At 39.4% G+C, this 18,162-nt stretch overlaps 1 protein-coding gene across 5 annotated transcripts in view; it reads left to right on the forward strand.

Annotated features, from left to right (window-relative positions):
* zmp:0000001168 (signal-induced proliferation-associated protein 1) overlaps positions 1-18,162 on the forward strand; it is a 131,912-nt gene that overhangs the window by 98,705 nt on the left and 15,045 nt on the right. For all 5 annotated transcript variants that reach the window (XM_022665781.2, XM_022665785.2, XM_049466808.1 and 2 more), the window contains exons 10-14: positions 2,192-2,611; positions 7,844-7,973; positions 10,046-10,169; positions 16,726-16,824; positions 18,024-18,111. In XM_022665781.2, the coding sequence (XP_022521502.2) occupies positions 2,192-2,611; positions 7,844-7,973; positions 10,046-10,169; positions 16,726-16,824; positions 18,024-18,111 (861 nt within the window). The remainder of the gene's footprint in view (positions 1-2,191; positions 2,612-7,843; positions 7,974-10,045; positions 10,170-16,725; positions 16,825-18,023; positions 18,112-18,162) is intronic.

Here is an 18,162-nt window from a genome sequence, read left to right on the forward strand (position 1 = left end):
GGAGGACAGAAGAGCACAGGGTCAGTTTGTATTGTATTGTTAATGACGTTGTTTCAACCGGCCATTCCACCAGCTGGACAACCACTAATCAATTCTACTAATGATGTTTAACAGTGCGCACTGAGGCTCACCCCACACACACACACTCATTCTAACACACACGCACACATAGAGTCCACACAAACACAGAAAAGAGAGATAGAGAGATAGATAGACAGAGAGAGGCTGCAGTGAAACTGTGCGGTTGTTGGGCAGATGGACGGGCCTAATGCAGCCTAGTGCAGCGTTTGTGAATTACTAAACCTGACGAAACAGTGACAGTGGGGATAAAAATAGCCGCACGCTGCCAGCAGCGCATGCACGAGCTCCACTATCTTTCAGAGGGATGCCTCATTAGGGTGGAAAAATGTTGAAATATCTGACAACCGGATTGATTGCACAAACAGACAAAAAAAACCATCCCTTTCAGTTTGTGTGGCTCAGTAAACACTCTTGTTCTCCACTTCAAACAATTCATACAATACTCATGCGCCTCAAAACCACTTATTTTCACAGGGTTTTTATTCTGAATCACATTAACCTTTTAACCTGCGAGGATCTGATTCCGTACATTACACAGTCTCCACACAAACTGTCCAATTATTGATTTCAGCTGCAGCAGAGATGAGGAATGAGGTAAATGAGGAGACCATATTTTTGCTAAAATTACCCTACGGTTAAAATTATAGACTGTTCATGTCTTTGTTAGTGGGAAAACTTACCAAATCATCAAGAGATCAAATAACTGTAACTGTGGTAACATCACTGTAAGTGTGGTATGAGACCTCCCTTTAACTGGGATTGGTCCCAATCACCACTTGACTTGTATTGACACCTTTCACTGAGTATAACTGGTACCAATCACCACCTTGTTTATTCTGAGACCTTTTCTCTGACTGTGATTGGTTCAGTTTCCCACCAAGTTATTTTGAGACCTCCCCCCCTGACTGTGATTGGTCCAAATTTTAATCATTTCAGCTTTCTTTTCTGTGTTTCTATTTGTGTTTATATATGTATTTGTATAGAACTGCTAATATTGACAGCATAATACTAGGGCTGCATAAGAGTGAACTCCGTACCTTTAAGCCAACATACTGTAAAAACTAGGAACACAGAATAAAGGTAACTTGCTCTTACAGCCTACAACACTGAGGCCTGGCAATCAACATATATATATATATATATATATATATATATATATATATATATATATATATATATATATATATATATATTACATTAAAGTACGACTAGGATAAGGTAGTTTTGGGCAACAGACAACACAAAAATGATAAATAAGGAGGAGGCCACACCCAGTATGCAAATATATGGTGCCAGGAGCCTATGGGAAAGCTGTATAAACCAACACAGTAAGAAGATCCTTGGCACATATACTTGGCAGAATGGTAAAAGTTGGTTGAAGTCACATTTTTTTAACCCTTGTGTGGTGTTCATATTTTTGTTACTCGTTTACTTTGTTACTTGTATTTAATTCAGCGAAATTAAGCAATTTTACATTAAAATGCTTTACACATGCTTGCTTCACCTAAATTGCAAGCAATATAAACAGCTTACATGGTTAATATTTGCCCTTTACCTTTCTTATGTTACATTTCTTTCAAAAATTGCTACTCTTTTTTTTGTTTTTTAATAAAATGTAAAAGAAAATGAATTAAACTCAAGATATGAGTAGAAAATTTGTTTAGTTTCAAATTTACAAATGAAGCAATGTTTATTAGCCCTCGGCCAAACATACTGTATGTAATATAAATGTGTGTGTGTGTGTGGGGGGGGGGGGTGTACAGTGTGTGTTTATTGAAAATGTGTTTTGATATACGTTTTTCACAAAAAATGATCCAATGCCAATGAGTTTGAGTTAGAAAAAATACTTTTTTAGTATCATTTGATGAAAAATGAAAACGGGTCCCACAGACCCGAACACCACACAAGGGTTAATTGGCTAAACAAGAATGTTTAAGTCCTCTGAACTCATTTTATTGAGTTGTACTGGACGGTAAGTTCACTCAACTTGTTAATCACTTTTTAGAGTGTACAGGCTCCACACAAACCTACCCCCTTACTGTGATTGGTCCAAATCTTAATAATTTTATTTAATTTTTTCTGACCTCTGTATTTATACGTGTGTTTACAGGAGTTTCTCTGAGCTCTACCAGAAGTCCATCCAGGATGCAGAGAGCAAGTCTGGCGAGGGTCAGTCGGGCGAGGCGTGGGTGCTGGACGAGCAGGAGCAGGACGAGGAGGAGCAGGACGAGGAGAAGAACGAGGCACTGGAGGAGGTGCAGGTGATTAAGGAGCAGGAGCAGGAGCAGGGGGAGGGGGAGGAGTCGGTCAGCGGGACCCAGCCGGACGGGAGGGCAGCCGAGGACCTGGAGGAGGAGAGCGGAGAGGCCGGACAGGGGGGCTCCACCTGCCTCCTGTCCCCCCAAAGCCTGCCCCTGCTGCGGGCCACCTCACTGCAGGACAGTCCCCAGAACCTGGAGGACACATCCTCAGCCCTGACACGCAGCTACTCACTGGAGAGACACCCACCCCTCCAGGACATCTGCGATGGGTGTGTATTAGTACATACACACACACAAACACAAGATTTTGTGGGAAAACAAAACAAAACTTTAGACTTGATAATAAAACACAGTGGATCAACACCAGCAGATGACATGTCTCTCCAAACCATCACTGATCATCAGTACATTTAGTGGAATAACCCTGGTTTTTAATCACAGTTTTCATGCATCTTGGCATGTTCCCCTCCACCAGTCTTACACACTGCTTTTGGAGAACTTTATGCCTCTTCTGGTGCAAAAATTCAAGCCGTTCAGCTTGGTTTGATGGCTAGTGATCATCTATCTTCTTCTTGATTATATTCTAGATGTTTTTAATTTGGTAAAATCAAAGAAACTCATTATTTTAAAGTGTTTCTTTTTTTTTTCCAAAGCTGTGTATGCTAAAATTAAGGAAATAAATCTGCCAATGTTGCAAACTAATTTTACTAGTAAGATTTCTTAAAATAAGCAATTTTAAAGTCTCAAAAAAATTGAAGTAACACTTAAATTAATCAAAAATCATAAATCAAAAAGTTAAAATTACCTAAAATAAGGTGAATATTCTAAGTAAAACAAAAATTCTTATCAGAGAAACAACCAAGATTAATTGCTTCAAAATAAGATAATTTCACTTGCTAAGTGTTAGTTTTATGCAGTGTACAAGTTTGTGGAGAGCTCTTTAATTGGTGCATTTAGTCATACTAATGTGCACCTATAGCTGATATTGGGGTTTAAATGCACACAGAAGCAGAAGCAGCATGTGAAATCAGCCAGCACTGCCGGGGTTAAGCAATTTCCGCTGAAAGTCATTTGCAATGCAGCGGCGTGCTCCAGCTAAACTAGGTCTTAGAAACCAATCCCCTGCACAAAAATAGCCCCGTTTCCACATATAGAAAGTGTTACAGTGAGCATGCTCCTTCTGCTGAACTCATACCGCAGTTCCCCCTGAACCAAGCCGTACTGAAACATCACAAAGCAGCAGGAAATAGCCTCACTCCTACACAGGATGCAGCCTTAGACCCTCCATCCAGCAGATATTACCATCAAGTAGCTCACTCTGTCAGACATCAGCCTCACTCTCAACACTCTGCGCTCTCTTTAGCACCAAAGCAGAGGAAACTCGACTTGTTAAATCATCAGCTTGAGTTTCTCAGTGGGAGTTGTGAGTGTGTTTGTGTAAGTGTGTGTCACTCTGGGGTTACACAACTGCTCAACTCAGGCTGCACTTCCTGTATTGTAATGAGGGACTGAGTAGATTTTATCATTATCATCATCATCATCATCATCATCAAATCTGTTTTACAACAGATTTAGCAAGCTAACGATATCATCAAAATTTCATCCAAAAATCAGATTTATACACTTTTTCTCTTACTTTTGACAAATCCCAACATTCTTATCAGCTCAACAAAGACATGGCTAATATTTAAAGTGTTCATAGTTAGACGAGCAGCTTAGTCAGGTTGGTTATTTGTCTAATAGACCTGGCTTACTAGCATAAGGTTTGTTTTTACCTGGAAGACCAGCATTAGGATGGCTTGTAATTTATTTTTATTCGGTTAATTTGAATGACAGTTTTAATGCGATTTTCAAAATGGAGTAATCGCAATTTTACAAACAGACATTTTATCTTTTTAATCTAAAATATTAGAAAACGCTCCTCATTTCTGAAGTGTTTATCCATCTTACTTTGGTTACCAGCGCCTCCCACAGGCCAATGCGTGCATATTTACTAAACGTTTCACTCAGTACAAGGACTTTCTGCTCAGTTCCAGCACTTTCAACACAAACACTCAGTGAGATAAAGCATATATTTATCTAGAAATAAATCCTACCATTTCTGAAAACCGCAGCGTCATCGTTTTCCGGTGAGGATCTGTAATTAATTGTGGAAAACAATAACAATTACTCCATCAAACTTTCTGCTGTGACTCTTTTAGTGCGTTATTTCTTAATTTTAAGTCAGAAACCCACATTGTGTATATATATATATATATATATATAATATTAGTGCTACAAACTTTATTGTCCAGTTTCCAACATCACTTGAACTCAGCATTACTGCAGATATTATCAATATGTAATAATGGTTGATCTCAGCAAAGGAGAAGTGCTCACTAACACAGATTTAAACCCAATTGTGAACAAAATTTGAGAGAAAAAGGCCTTTTGTATCTATAGGAAAAAAATCTTTGAGTTCAGCTGAAGTTGGTGAACTCTGTGCACTGTGCTCCTCAGCATCCGCTGACCCCCCTCTGTTATTTTACACTGACAGAGCACAGAGTCACTGTAGTTCCCAGTCTCTTTCACTGTGTTATAATATCACTGACAGTTGGCTGTGGAATATTTAGTAGTGAGTAGTGAAAATTCCCGACTGGACTTTTTGGTTGCACAGGTGCTGCATCCTATCACGGTACCACTGTGCTGGAGGAGTTCACTGAGCTCCTAAGAGCCCGAGACCCATTATTTCACTAATGTTTGTAGAAGCTGTCCCAGCATGCCTAGCTGCTGCTTTTACAGTCATCAGTCATATGAATCATTTTTAGTTCTAAATATTTGGGTGTTTGCAACAGCAATTAACACAGTAATATTTCAGGATTGAAATGAGGTTTATTGTACTAACAGAAAATGTGCAATATGCATTAAACCAAAAGTATGGGCACCCTTATCATTTTATTGATTTGAATACTCCTAACTACTTTTTATTGACTTACTGAAGCACAAAGTTGGTTTGGTAACCTCATTGAGCTTTAAACTTCATAGCCAGGTGTATCCAATCATGAGAAAAGGTATTTAAGGTGGCCAATTGCAAGTTGTTCTCCTATTTGAATCTCCTCTGAAGAATTGCATCATGGGCTCATCAAAACACTCTCAAATGATCTAAAAACAAAGATTGTTCAACATAGTTGTTCAGGGGAAGGATACAAAAAGTTGTCTCAGAGATTTAACCTGTCAGTTTCCACTGTGAGGAACATACAGTTGTGGTCAAAAGTTTACATACACTTGTAAAAAAACATAATGTTATGGCTGTCTTGAGTTTTCAATAAGTTCTACAACTCTTATTTTTCTGTGATAGAGTGATCGGAACACATACATGTTTGTCACAAAAAACAGTCATAAAATTTGGTTCTTTCATAAATTTATTATGGGTCTGCTGAAAATGTCACCAAATCTGCTGGGTCAAAAATATACATACAGCAACATTAGTATTTGGTTACATGTCCCTTGGCCATTTTCACGGCAACTAGGCGCTTTTGGTAGCCATCCACAAGCTCCTGGCAAGCTTCAGGTCGAATGTTTGACCACTCTTCTTGACAGAATTGGTGCAGTTCAGCTAAATGTGATGGTTTTCTTGCATGAACCCGTTTCTTTAGCACTGTCCACATGTTCTCAATGGGGTTTAAGTCAGGACTTTGGGAAGGCCATTCTAAAACCTTAATTCTAGCCTGGTTTAGCCATTCCTTTACCACTTTTGATGTGTGTTTTGGGTCATTGTCTTGTTGGAACACCCAACTGCGCCCAAGACCCAACCTTCGGGCTGATGGTTTTAAGTTTTCCTGCAGAATTTGGAGGTAATCCTCCTTCTTCATTATCCCATTTACTTTCTGCAAAGAACCAGTTCCACTGGCAGCAAAACATCCCCAGAGCATAATACTACCACCACCATGCTTGACAGTAGGCATGGTGTTCCTGGGATTAAAGGCCTCACCTTTTCTCCTCCAAACATATTGCTGGGTGTTGTGGCCAAACAGCTCAATTTTTGTTTCGTCTGACCAGAGAACTTTCCTCCAGAAGGTTTTATCTTTGTCCATGTGATCAGCAGCAAACTTCAGCCGAGTCTTAAGGTGCCTTTTCTGGAGCAAGGGCTTCTTTCTTGCACGGCAGCCTCTCAGTCCATGGCGATGTAAAACACGCTTGACTGTGGAGACTGACACCTGTGTTCCATCAGCTTCCAAATCCTTGCAGACCTGCTTCTTGGTGATTCTTGGTTGACTCTTGACCATCCTGACCAATCTCCTCTCGGCAGCATGTGATAGCTTGCGTTTTCTTCCTGATCGTGGCAGTGACACAACTGTTCCATGCACTTTATACTTGCGTATAATTGTCTGCACAGTTGCTCTTGGGACCTGTAGCTGCTTTGAAATGGCTCCAAGTGACTTCCCTGACTTGTTCAAGTCAATAATTCGCTTTTTCAGATCCACACTGAGTTCCTTTGACTTTCCCATTGTAGCTTTTGTAGCTGAGTCTAATCACTGGGTCAAATGAGCCCTATTTAAATGGGCTCATGAGAAGTCAACAGCTGTAGTCAATCAGAATCACTTACAAGAAGTGAAGAGGCCATGACATGAAGCTAATTTGATTGACACAACTCGCTACATCACCAAAATTGACAAATTTTGTTGCTGTATGTATATTTTTGACCCAGCAGATTTGGTGACATTTTCAGCAGACCCATAATAAATTTATGAAAGAACCAAATTTTATGACTGTTTTTTGTGACAAACATGTATGTGTTCCGATCACTCTATCACAGAAAAATAAGAGTTGTAGAACTTATTGAAAACTCAAGACAGCCATAACATTATGTTTTTTTACAAGTGTATGTAAACTTTTGACCACAACTGTAGTAAGGAAATGGAAGAGCACAGGGACAGTTCTTGTTAAGCCCAGAAGTGGCAAGGCCAAGAAAAATATCAGAAAGGCAGAGAAGAAGAATGGTGAGAACAGTCAAGGACAATCCACAGACCACCTCCAAAGAGCTGCAGCATCGTCTTGCTGCAGATGGTGTCACTGTGCATCGGTCAACAATACAGCGCACTTTACACAAGGAGAATCTGTATGGAAGAGTGATGCGAAAGAAGCCATTTCTGCAAGCACGCCACAAACAGAGTCGCCTTAGGTGTGCTTTTGCTTACCTCAGGTGACTCTGTTTGTGGCGTGCTTGCACTGTATTACTGTATTATGCACCTGAGTACATATACAAATGCTATTGAATGACTGTAGAGTTATGGGTCCATTTAGAATATTTCTAGCGTCTGGATAGAGCAGAGACCTGCCTGACCCTAATCATACAGTAATGCTCTTTTAGGGCTGGGAACCTCCACAGCTCCAGAGAGCATGTAATCGTTTCAGATCCTCTGTGAGGTCTAGATTAGAGTGAACCGGCTCCAACTGTAACACAGCCTGATTAATGTATGTGTGTGTGTGTGTGTGTGTGTTTCTCTGCGTGTTTACGGCAGTCACGTGTATGATAACGTCGCGCTGAAGACGAAAAGGCACATCTACGAGAACCCTGGAGAGCTGAGAGATGCAACCCCTGACCTTATACTGGCAGTCAAGCCTAAAGTGCCTCATGATGAGGAGGGACAGGTCAGAACACACTGCATACACTATAATACTCATACACACACTCGTTAAGATCAACTGGATTGATGTTTATATTGATTGATATATTGAGTGCATTACTAGTATCATGAAATCTTAGATCAGGGGTATTTAATTAGAATTCAGTTTGGTCCATTTAGAGAAAATTTCATCAGGCCATGGTCCGGACTGTTTCTCCATATATTGGACGATTTATCATTCATGTAATTATTCTCATGACAGGCAGGCCTAAATCTTATATAAATAAAATCAAATAGAATAAATATAGCATTTTGAAACAAAGAAACATACAGATTCACATTATTAGACTCGATATGTTAAATTATTGAGGGTGTTTCCATTTATTTTATGATGGGTTGATAATGTAATTATTGTGACAGGCTTATTTAAAACAATAAATATTGTTGAAATATATTAGTATGTGTAATTTGTTTTGTCTTTATTGATAAAACACTTACAGAACTACTATAGGCTTCTTCAGTAAACAGAATCAAACACTGAATTATAACACAAGTTAACATTGGCGACGGTCCAGACCTTGGCCTGATGAAATTATATAATTTCACTGGCCAAGAATTTCGTTTTTTTGCAGTCCATGACTTTAAAATAGGATAAAGAAAAAAACTGATCACACATAGTGTTGTTAAGAATTTACAACATTTTGGGATATGAACCACACCTCAATTAACCGAGCTCCTCCCCCTCGTCCTATATATATATATATATCTCAGGTGCTCCAATAAATCTTTTTTTTTTCTCTGATAAGAATTGTTGACTTAATAAGCATTGTTTTGTGTAAGATTGTTTTACTAATTTTTGGGAATAAGTATCTTGTTCAGTCTATTATTTTTTAACTCAGAATAAGCTCAAAAACTCACGAGTCAAGTTATTCTGATTTTTCTGTACAAATTTAACCCACAAAATAAGGTATTTTGGCTTGATTTAAGTCTTATTTTACTCATTTTGAGACTTTGTGATTGGCAGTGGCGTGCAGTGAATATATTGGGTACCCCTTCTGCAACAGCGTGTAACACCTTCAGCACAGCGATCAGAAGGGGTCAGACAGCCATGGCCCCGCCCCGGCATGAAAATCATGAACCTGATTGGTTAGATTGTTCTATGACTTTGCTATTAGATTAATTTTTACACCCTTCTCAAAATCAGGAGAAGGGGCAGCAGACACGTGAGCAGGAGCCATTTTAAAAAGATTTGATTGGTTAAAACCGCTGTCAGTCAGATAAGAGTCCTGTAGCAACTAAATAACACAGACTAATGCTTTGAATTAATTGCTGTTTTTTTATTTTAGTTAATTTATAAAATAAATTCTTACACTTACAATAACTATAATCTATATTTCCTGATTAAAAATTATGTAATTATTTACATGCACTTATTGCCACCCCTTCTCTGAAGGGTTAGAAGGGCCTCACTGCACACCACTGGTGATTGGTTATTTTAAGAAATCTTTCTAAGAAAAATCTGCTCACCTCATTGGCAGATTTTTTTGCTTCATTTAGGCATTTATGTCTCAATTTAAATATATTTTGTCTAGTTTTACCAATATAATTTTTTGCAGTGTGCATAGTTGATTTGCTGCATTGCTGGATGATGTTGATGGGCCTGAAGTACCTGCAGTGTTTAGTCCTCCCACACACGGATCACAGCGTAGCCGGGTTCATGTAAATAGTCTATATTTGGGAGGTGATTCAGGCAAGACTGTAAAACTTTGCGAAGTGGTTTTAACCTTTGGTGCGCACTCGCAGGCTCTCCCACTCTCTTCTGCTCGGCCTCGCTCGCTCTCCAGCTCGTTAACCATCCCTCCCACCCCCACTCCGGCTACTGTTTTAAATTCTCATCCCGTAACCCTTTCACACTTTTTCTCTCTCTTTTATTCACTCTCCTCCTCTTTCCTGTTTTCTCCCACCTTCCTACCCATCCCTCACTATCTCTCACTTATCGCCCCCCCGCAGAGTGTTACTCACCAGCGTAGTCAGTGTTTAGAGTCTTCAGCGCATGATGAACTCTGTGTGAGATGCTGATTCTCTCTGGTTTTCTAGGTTGGAGTGATAGAGGGGGGTGAAGAAAGGCCGTCGGGGAGTGATGTACCCCTCCGCTCCGAATGTATGGACAGAGCTGAGAGGAACTCCAGAGCGCTGAGTCTTCATAACTCCATCACCAAGAGTGAGTTCTCCTGTAATCCTGAATACTGAATCATCAGCCCCCCACAAACACAAACACACACACACAAACACACACACACACATCAACACAAATACACACATTCGGAAAAGCCTTTTACAGTAAAGCCCCTTAAAGCCTGGGGGTTACTAAGAGCAGATATACTATATGACATTTTAAATCAGCATTTCTTAAGATTTGTTACTTTAAAAAGTGTCATTCCATCGTTTTTTTCATTCATTTTAAAATGTCTGCTTGTGGTCTCTAGTATGAATGAATTTGAGGCTCAAATTAGCTCCACACCTCCTTGTTAGAATCCGGAGAGCCCTGCCATTTAAAACAAGGCATTAGTAGCTTAAAAAGTGCACAAGAAGCTTATTTAAAACCAATGCAAGGGAAATAATAGGATAAAGGAGTAAAGGAGGGGAAGAAGGAAATGAGGTTAGAAGTAGTTAGTATGTTAGAGGTTTTAGGAGAGTAAGTGCTCTTTGAAGAGCTCTGTCTTCAGGAGATTATTAAAGATAGTGAGAGATTCTCCTGATCTGGTAGTAGAAGGTAGTTAGTTAGAGGTGTTAGGAGAGTAAGTGCTCTTTGAAGAGCTCTGTCTTCAGGAGTTTATTAAAGATAGTGAGAGATTCTCCTGATCTGGTAGTGAAAGAAAGTTTGTTCCACCATTGGGGAACTCTATATATATATATACATAGACTCTACATAGCCTACATCCTGGCATAGCAGCCGGCGCCAGGAGGCAGGCTATGCAGAGTCTATGTAAATATATGTCTGTCATTATCAGTACAATGATGGCGGCACTCAGAGCTGACGCTAGTGATTTTTTGGGGGGCAAATTATGCCCCGTATCACCCAGCATCAAGGGTCTTTTTGGACAAACTGTTAAAATGTCTGGATCTCGGAACGCTGTGGGAAAACGGACGTGTGCTATTCATCAAAGGTAAGTACTTTTTATCATGTTTTACTACAACAAAAGTCCATTTTACACCAGAGTTCTCCTTTAAAAAGCGAAATATTATTAAAAAATAAGCTAAACTCAAGCAGATGGATAAATCTGAGTGATCCTCTTTAGACAGGCCGCTTCTACACTGTCCCATTTTCCTCCCACTCCACTGAGCCATTCTAAAACGTGATGATATCCAGCTTTGGTCTGTAAGCCTGGGATTCAGTTCCTCTTGAGCGTGGCAGGGGAGTATTGGAGGGGGTGGTGGTGGTACAGTAAATGCCCGAGGGCGGCGTGTGCAGAAGTGTGGCTGGGGAGAACAGCGCTAGTCGTTGTTAATTGCTGTAAATGGAGCCTCATTCTCTCGGTGGAGTGCGGAGTCTCTTTTTAAGCCGGGGAGGAAGCCTGTGGCCGGACCGGAACAATGCCGGTAGCTCCCCGAAACCCACACTGCTGTAATTAAGCCCAAATCTTTTCTCATTCTTTTTTATTTATTTATTTTTTTGCGGGTCTTTTTCTTTGTGCCTTCAGGAGCCGATCTCTGCCTGAATCCTCTCCACATTATCTTCTCTTCTCTATCCCTCCCTCCCTCCATTTCTCTTCCTCTCTACCTCTCTTTCTTCTTCCCTCCCTCTTTGTCTTACCCTCTTTCATCTCCATCCCTTTTTTTTTACCATTTACCCGCAGTTGTCCCCGGTCGCTCCTCCTCCTCCTTCTCCTCCTCCTCCTCTTTCTCCTTCTTCTCCTCACCCCCGCCACTCCCACCGGCCAGAGCCGAGGGAGGACAGATGGGGGTTGGGTCAGGGCCAGGTGGGGGTAAAGAGGGGGGCAGAAAGGGGACAGAAGGGGGGCAGAGGGTGTTATCCTGACCGAAATCAAGAGACTCTCTCTGGGCCATCTGGTCCTCCCCTAGCCCTCATCTTGTGGGGTGGCTCCTCCTCTTCTTCATCTTTTCTCTGGCTTTCCTCTTTATGATAAAACATGATAGTATCGCGATTGCGACTACTGATTGCGATATGCGCCACAGTGTATTTTAAACTGAACTGATGAGTCATTGAAGTGACGTGGCGTTGGCATGCTTTGTTCTTGTTGGCTCTCGCTTGCAGTATTGCAGTAAATCATGCAATACATCAAAAGAAATGCGCTGGAGAAATGATTATGACGGTGATGTGACCTTGACTTGCATTATTTCATTCAGCACCTCAAAAAAAAATGCTTATCCAGACCTGGAATTGGTCAGAAGCTCTTAACTTACGGTAAAAAACTAAGAGCTGCACTATGATCGGGAGATTGATGGTTTGAATCCTGGTCATGCATCTTGCTATCAGCTGCCGGAGCCCTGAGAGAGCACAATTGACCTTGATCTTTCTCTCTGGGTGGGCAAATGGCTCTTTTTCCCCTCATCACTCCAAAGGGTGATGTCGATTAGCACAAGGCGTCTGTGAGCTGATGTATCTGATGAACTGAGTCGCTGCGCTTTCCTCCAAACGTTAGCGCTGTGATGCTACTCGATAATTCTGCATCAGCAGCAGCTCAAAAAGAGGTGGTGTCTGACTTCACATGTATTGTAGGAGGCATATGCTAGTCTTCACCCTGCTTGTGTTGTGGCATTAGAAGTGATATACAGCTGAGTAGCAGCTGAATAAGTTGGACAATTGGTTTAGATAAATTGGGGAGAAAAAAGTTGGGAAAAAAAACCAATTTGATTGGTCAGAAGGATCATATGAAATGTTTCATCACTGAAGCATGCACTGGAGAAATGATGAAGTGATGTAACCCTGATTTACAGTATCTTGACTGAAATAGTCCAGTTTTGCTGGATTACAAGAATACTTGGATTCATTCAGCACCCAAAAAAAACGCTCATCCAGACCTGTGATTGGTCGGATGCTCTCAGCACACAGTAAAAAGCATTTTGATTGGTCAGAAGAATCCTATGAAAGGCTTAATCACTGGTGCATGCACTGGAGAAACAGTGATGTAACTCTGACTTGCAGTAGTTTGACTCCAATAATCCAATTTTGCTGGATTACACGAATACTTGGATTCATTCAGCGCCCAAAGAAACGCTCTTTCAGACCTGTGATTGGTCAAATGTTCTCAGCACACCATAAAAAGCATTTTGATTGGTTCGAAGGATCATATGAAATGTTGCGGAATGCACTGGAGAAACGGTGATGTAACCCTGACTTGCAGTCAGTATTTTGACTGAAATAATCCAGTTTTGCTGCACGACATTGACACTTATCTTATAGAACCACTTAATTATCTAGACCTGTGATTGGTCAGGATGCCCCCAGCACACAACAGAATGGTTTGAAGGCGTATTAGCATATTGCCATTGTATCACATGTATCATGGTTCAGTGCATTATTGCATAAGTAAATAACTAAAAAATAACTATATTGGCACTGGTCTGCATTATCCACCTTATTTCCAATAGTTTGTTTCTTCTTTTAATTTGGGATTACTGTATTATATTTTGACGGAAATAATCCAGTTTTTCTGGATTACATGGACACTTTGATTCATTCTGTACAGACAAAACCCCACTGTGATTGGTCAGGATGCCCTCAGCACTTGATAAATAGCATTTTAATTGGCTAGGAAGTTTAAGCTCAAGCTACTGTTTTTTATGAATAGTAAGCAGATTTTTCAACCTTAAATCAGCTTTTATATTAAACACGTTATGTACAGTTAATCCAGTAATTCAGTTAATCTAATTGATTTAATATCCTCCTAGTCCTATTTTTTATTATTTTTTATGTTAAGAATTACAGTTTATAAGTGCACCTTATGTATGAAAATAGACTAGAAAATAGACCTTCATTCATGGTGCGTCTTGTAATACGGTTAACCTTATAGTAGGAAAAATACGATGAATTTAAAATTGACAAAAAGGATGATTGAAGACATTTTTTCTTTTGACAACAACAAAATTGCCTTGAACCACACAGTAAAAAGCTTTGTAATTGGTTAGCAATGTGCATGTACATATTTTACTGATGCATTGTTGAATCATTGAAGTAACCCTGACTAAAATAATGCATTTTGTTGTATTATATGTATATATTATTAATAAAATAAGGTATTATTATTTGAATGTGTATTATTATATGAATGCTAGAATACAGTACATTATAATATGAATACTGTATTGTATTGTATTATGTTCCACATTGCACAACAGCCCTTGAGGGACATGATTTCCCTCCATTGTGTATTTGTACTCGAAGGGAATGACAATAAAAGCCTCTTGACATGACGGTAATTTATTACACACCCACGGAAACACTCGTCTGGACCTGTGATGGGTTGGGATTCTTGCAGAGCAGAGTAAAAAGCATTTTAATTGGTTAGATAGAAGCCTCATGTGGATATTACCATTGCAGTGCATCAAAAATGCATTAGAGATTCAGCAAACTGACATTGGCCTGCATAATTCAGACCGAAATAATTCACTTTATTTGAATATATGAATATCTTCAGACAGTGTGATTGGTTAGGATGTTTACAGCACTCAACAAAAAGCACTGTGATTGGTTAGAAGGATAACTGCAACCTTCTTTGATGTCAGATAGACAAAGGCTAATGTGGTAATTAAAATGATCAGTATAATGAGTGCATTTCAGTGAATGTTCAGGGGGCTTTTATTTTGTAAGGAGGGAGGGAAAGGAACACATCAGCCGGTTCCTTGTTTAAGCGCAGGGCCTAGTTTCTGAGACTGCTGCAGACACAGAAATGTGTCGGCGCCTCCTGGTGGATCTATCAGGCATAGATTACCAGAGCTTATATCTGTCAATATTTAGTGTTTCAGTGTTTTTTTTTCATTATGTTATTTATTTACATTTGTAGATTTGTAGACTTAAGTCATCCAAACTATGAAGTAAAAATAATACAAAATACAAAATTATTATATTTTAGATTCTTCAAACTAGGCACCTCTTGCTCAGGTGGCAGTTTTACACATCTCTGCTGGATTTTGTCAGTCAGCTTTATAAGGTAAAGTCACCTGGAATTCAGGCTTTCAGTTAACAGCTGTGCTGAACTCATCAAGAGTTAATTTCTTGTCTCTTAATAATGTGTTTGAGAGCATCAGTTGTAAAGTAGTGAAGAGGTAGAGTTACAGGTATACAGTGAATAGCTCTATTTGAATAATATTTTAATCCATATTATAGCAAGAACTACTCGACTAAATAAAGAAACAAATACTTTAAGAAATACTTTTAGTCAATTTTGAAAAAAAAAATCAACTTTGAACTTTGAAAGTCTCCTTAAGTAGAGTTGCGATTATCATCAAAAACATTATGATGAAACTGGATCACCCCAGGATAAGTTTACCAGAGGTACCAGCCTGAGAAACCACAAGTTAACAGCTCCTCAGATAAGAGCACTTAAATGTTTTAAAGTATTTTGGTTTGCTTAACACTTTTAAGGGTTCCCGGCAGTCCTTAAAAAGTCTTAAAATGTCTTAAATCAAATCTTGATAATTTAGGTCTTAAATTGTCTTACACTTACGGTAAATTTGCTGTAGGTATAACATTTTGAGATGGTGCATTTAATGCCAGTGGGAAAGCACATGTTAACGTTAGCAGTGAGTTACTGGGTAGAGAACTATGGTTAGCGTAGAGCTGGCTAAACATTAGCGGAGAGCTAGCTAACATTACTGGGGAGAGAACTAACATACTTAGCTAACATACTAACGTTAGCAGCGAGTTAGCTACGTTACCAGGGAGAAAACTAGGGTTAGCGTAGAGCTAGCTAACATTAGCAGTGAGCTAGCTAATTTGCTGACAGGTTCTGCATCACAATGGAACACAATTGATAAAGAAAATTAATAACAAATGGGAAATGTTAAGTTTTAATTTTCAATACAATAAATTATTTTCTACTTAAGAAGTTATAACTACATTTTTGATTAGATTTATTGAGGTCTTAAAAAGGTCTTAAAAAGCATTAAATTTGACTTTTAAAGTGGAACAAGAACCCTGTTACTACATGATTCATTATGTGTTCCTTCATAGTCTGGATGGCTTTAGAATGAATTTATAATCTAGTAAAAAAAATAAAAAAGTAAAAACATTCAATAAGAGTGTGTGTCCAAACTTTTGACTGGTACTGCATATCAAATATCATATTTCTTTTGGGAGAAATCTGCTATTTTCATTACTATTTTTGTAATTGTGCCTTCTTGAGTTAACATTTGCTATAATTATCTGATGCTCTAATCCAGAGCAAGGTTATTTCTGTTAAAGAGGTGGGCCAATATAGTGTTAGATGTTTTGCCCAATGACTCTTATTGGTGTAGCACAGAATAGTCAACCAGGACTGGAATTGAACCCCAGTCTCCCTCATGATGGAGTAGCTCACTAGCAGGTGGTGGTGTTATCCACTGTGCCACACCAACCACACTAAGAGATATAAGTTTAACTAAAGCACATTTTAGTTTTTTTATTTTCAAAATGTTGTAGAATTGATACAAAAAGAAAATCTAAAGGGAGGAATGGTTGATACTGTATATGGTTAGTCATTAGAAGAGCTTCACTGTGTGTATTTTATGAAATCTGAATGTTCCTGATATTAACAGTGCGATTCTGTCTGTTTCAGTTCTTTCAGAAACCGCTGATACAACAGAGGAGGAGTGGCAGTCCATCTCTGACCTGGCCACAGCCTGCAGGAGCATCCTCGAAGCCTTGTCTCGAGAAGGTAATAAAATATACACTTCTCTTAGACTATTGATCAATTTAATTTATTTATTAATAAAACAAAAACACAACTTTTGATAATTGAAGAAAAATCCAAAATAGCACTCGGTGGGCGTGGTGTTCTGGAAGTGTGGTGTGTTCAGGAAATTTTCTGACATATTGCTATCTTGGCAATGAAAAACACAGGTGCACCACTGACTAAATACAAACTACAAAGATGTCAACAGTCAGACGTTCATTGCTATCTTGGCAGTGAATTGTCAACACAGATATGTCCCCAACACATGTACATCCCCACTTGTCACCCACACATGGACATGCAGCAGTGCACAAACCCATAGCATGTGCCATAAGGCAGTTATGCAAACTTTTGTATCAACAATAAACAGAATGCTGAGAACCTTTGGATACGTCGAGGTAGCTGCACCCCTCAAATAGCAATCCGTCAAAATCAGAGCCCACCAGAGCGCCTCTTAAAGGGAATGGCAAGTGAAATGAACCCATAGACAACAGTCAATCGATGTGTGCTACATATACAACTTTTAACTCAACAATAAATAGAATAAAATACAAAATAACATTGCTGTTCCCTTAAATGAGCTGTTGGCGTACATTCAAAGTGTGAACGCGCAGCTGTACATCAGTTTTTCATGTATTTTTTTTCGCTGTTGTTCTTTACGTTATGTGAAAATTGAAACAGTACTGTGTAGTTAACACATTAACAGTCCACACATTAACACATGTAATAACAGCGCTACTACTGGTGAAAAACACATTGTTGCATATTAATTGCAGTATATGCACATGCCTACTTCACCAGTAGTTACACTGTTATTACATAGATGGTTGATGTTTAACTAAACAGTTATTAAGGACACTTATAATAAAGTGGAACCAATATTTTTTACTTTTACCTTTTAATATGCATAGTCTAGTGCAAGACATATATATATAACTAATTAGACATTATAACAGATATAAAACTAAAGCAAGTATGTGATAGAGTAATGTGATGTCCTAATACATTGCCAGTGTGTCAGTGTGTGTGTCAGTGTGTGTATATGGTGAGTTAAGGGGACTGGGGGGAAGGTGTGTGTGTGTGTGTGTGTGATGGTTAGCGGGTGGGTAGCTGTGGAGGTGAGTAAGCTGGGTTAGTGTAAGTACACCGGGTGAGTAATGGAGTGGAATGCTGTGTTTCAGACCGGAAGGCTGGAGACGGCAGCCAGGCAGCAGCAGACACTGTGACCTCGGGTCAGACAGACTCCAAGCTCAGAGACATTAAAGACAGGTGAGCATGACCTGCATACTGTACTCAGCACTGCTGCACTCTTAACACCGC

This window comes from Astyanax mexicanus, chromosome 1 (genome assembly GCF_023375975.1).
Source record: "Astyanax mexicanus isolate ESR-SI-001 chromosome 1, AstMex3_surface, whole genome shotgun sequence".
Taxonomy (NCBI): domain Eukaryota; kingdom Metazoa; phylum Chordata; class Actinopteri; order Characiformes; family Acestrorhamphidae; genus Astyanax; species Astyanax mexicanus.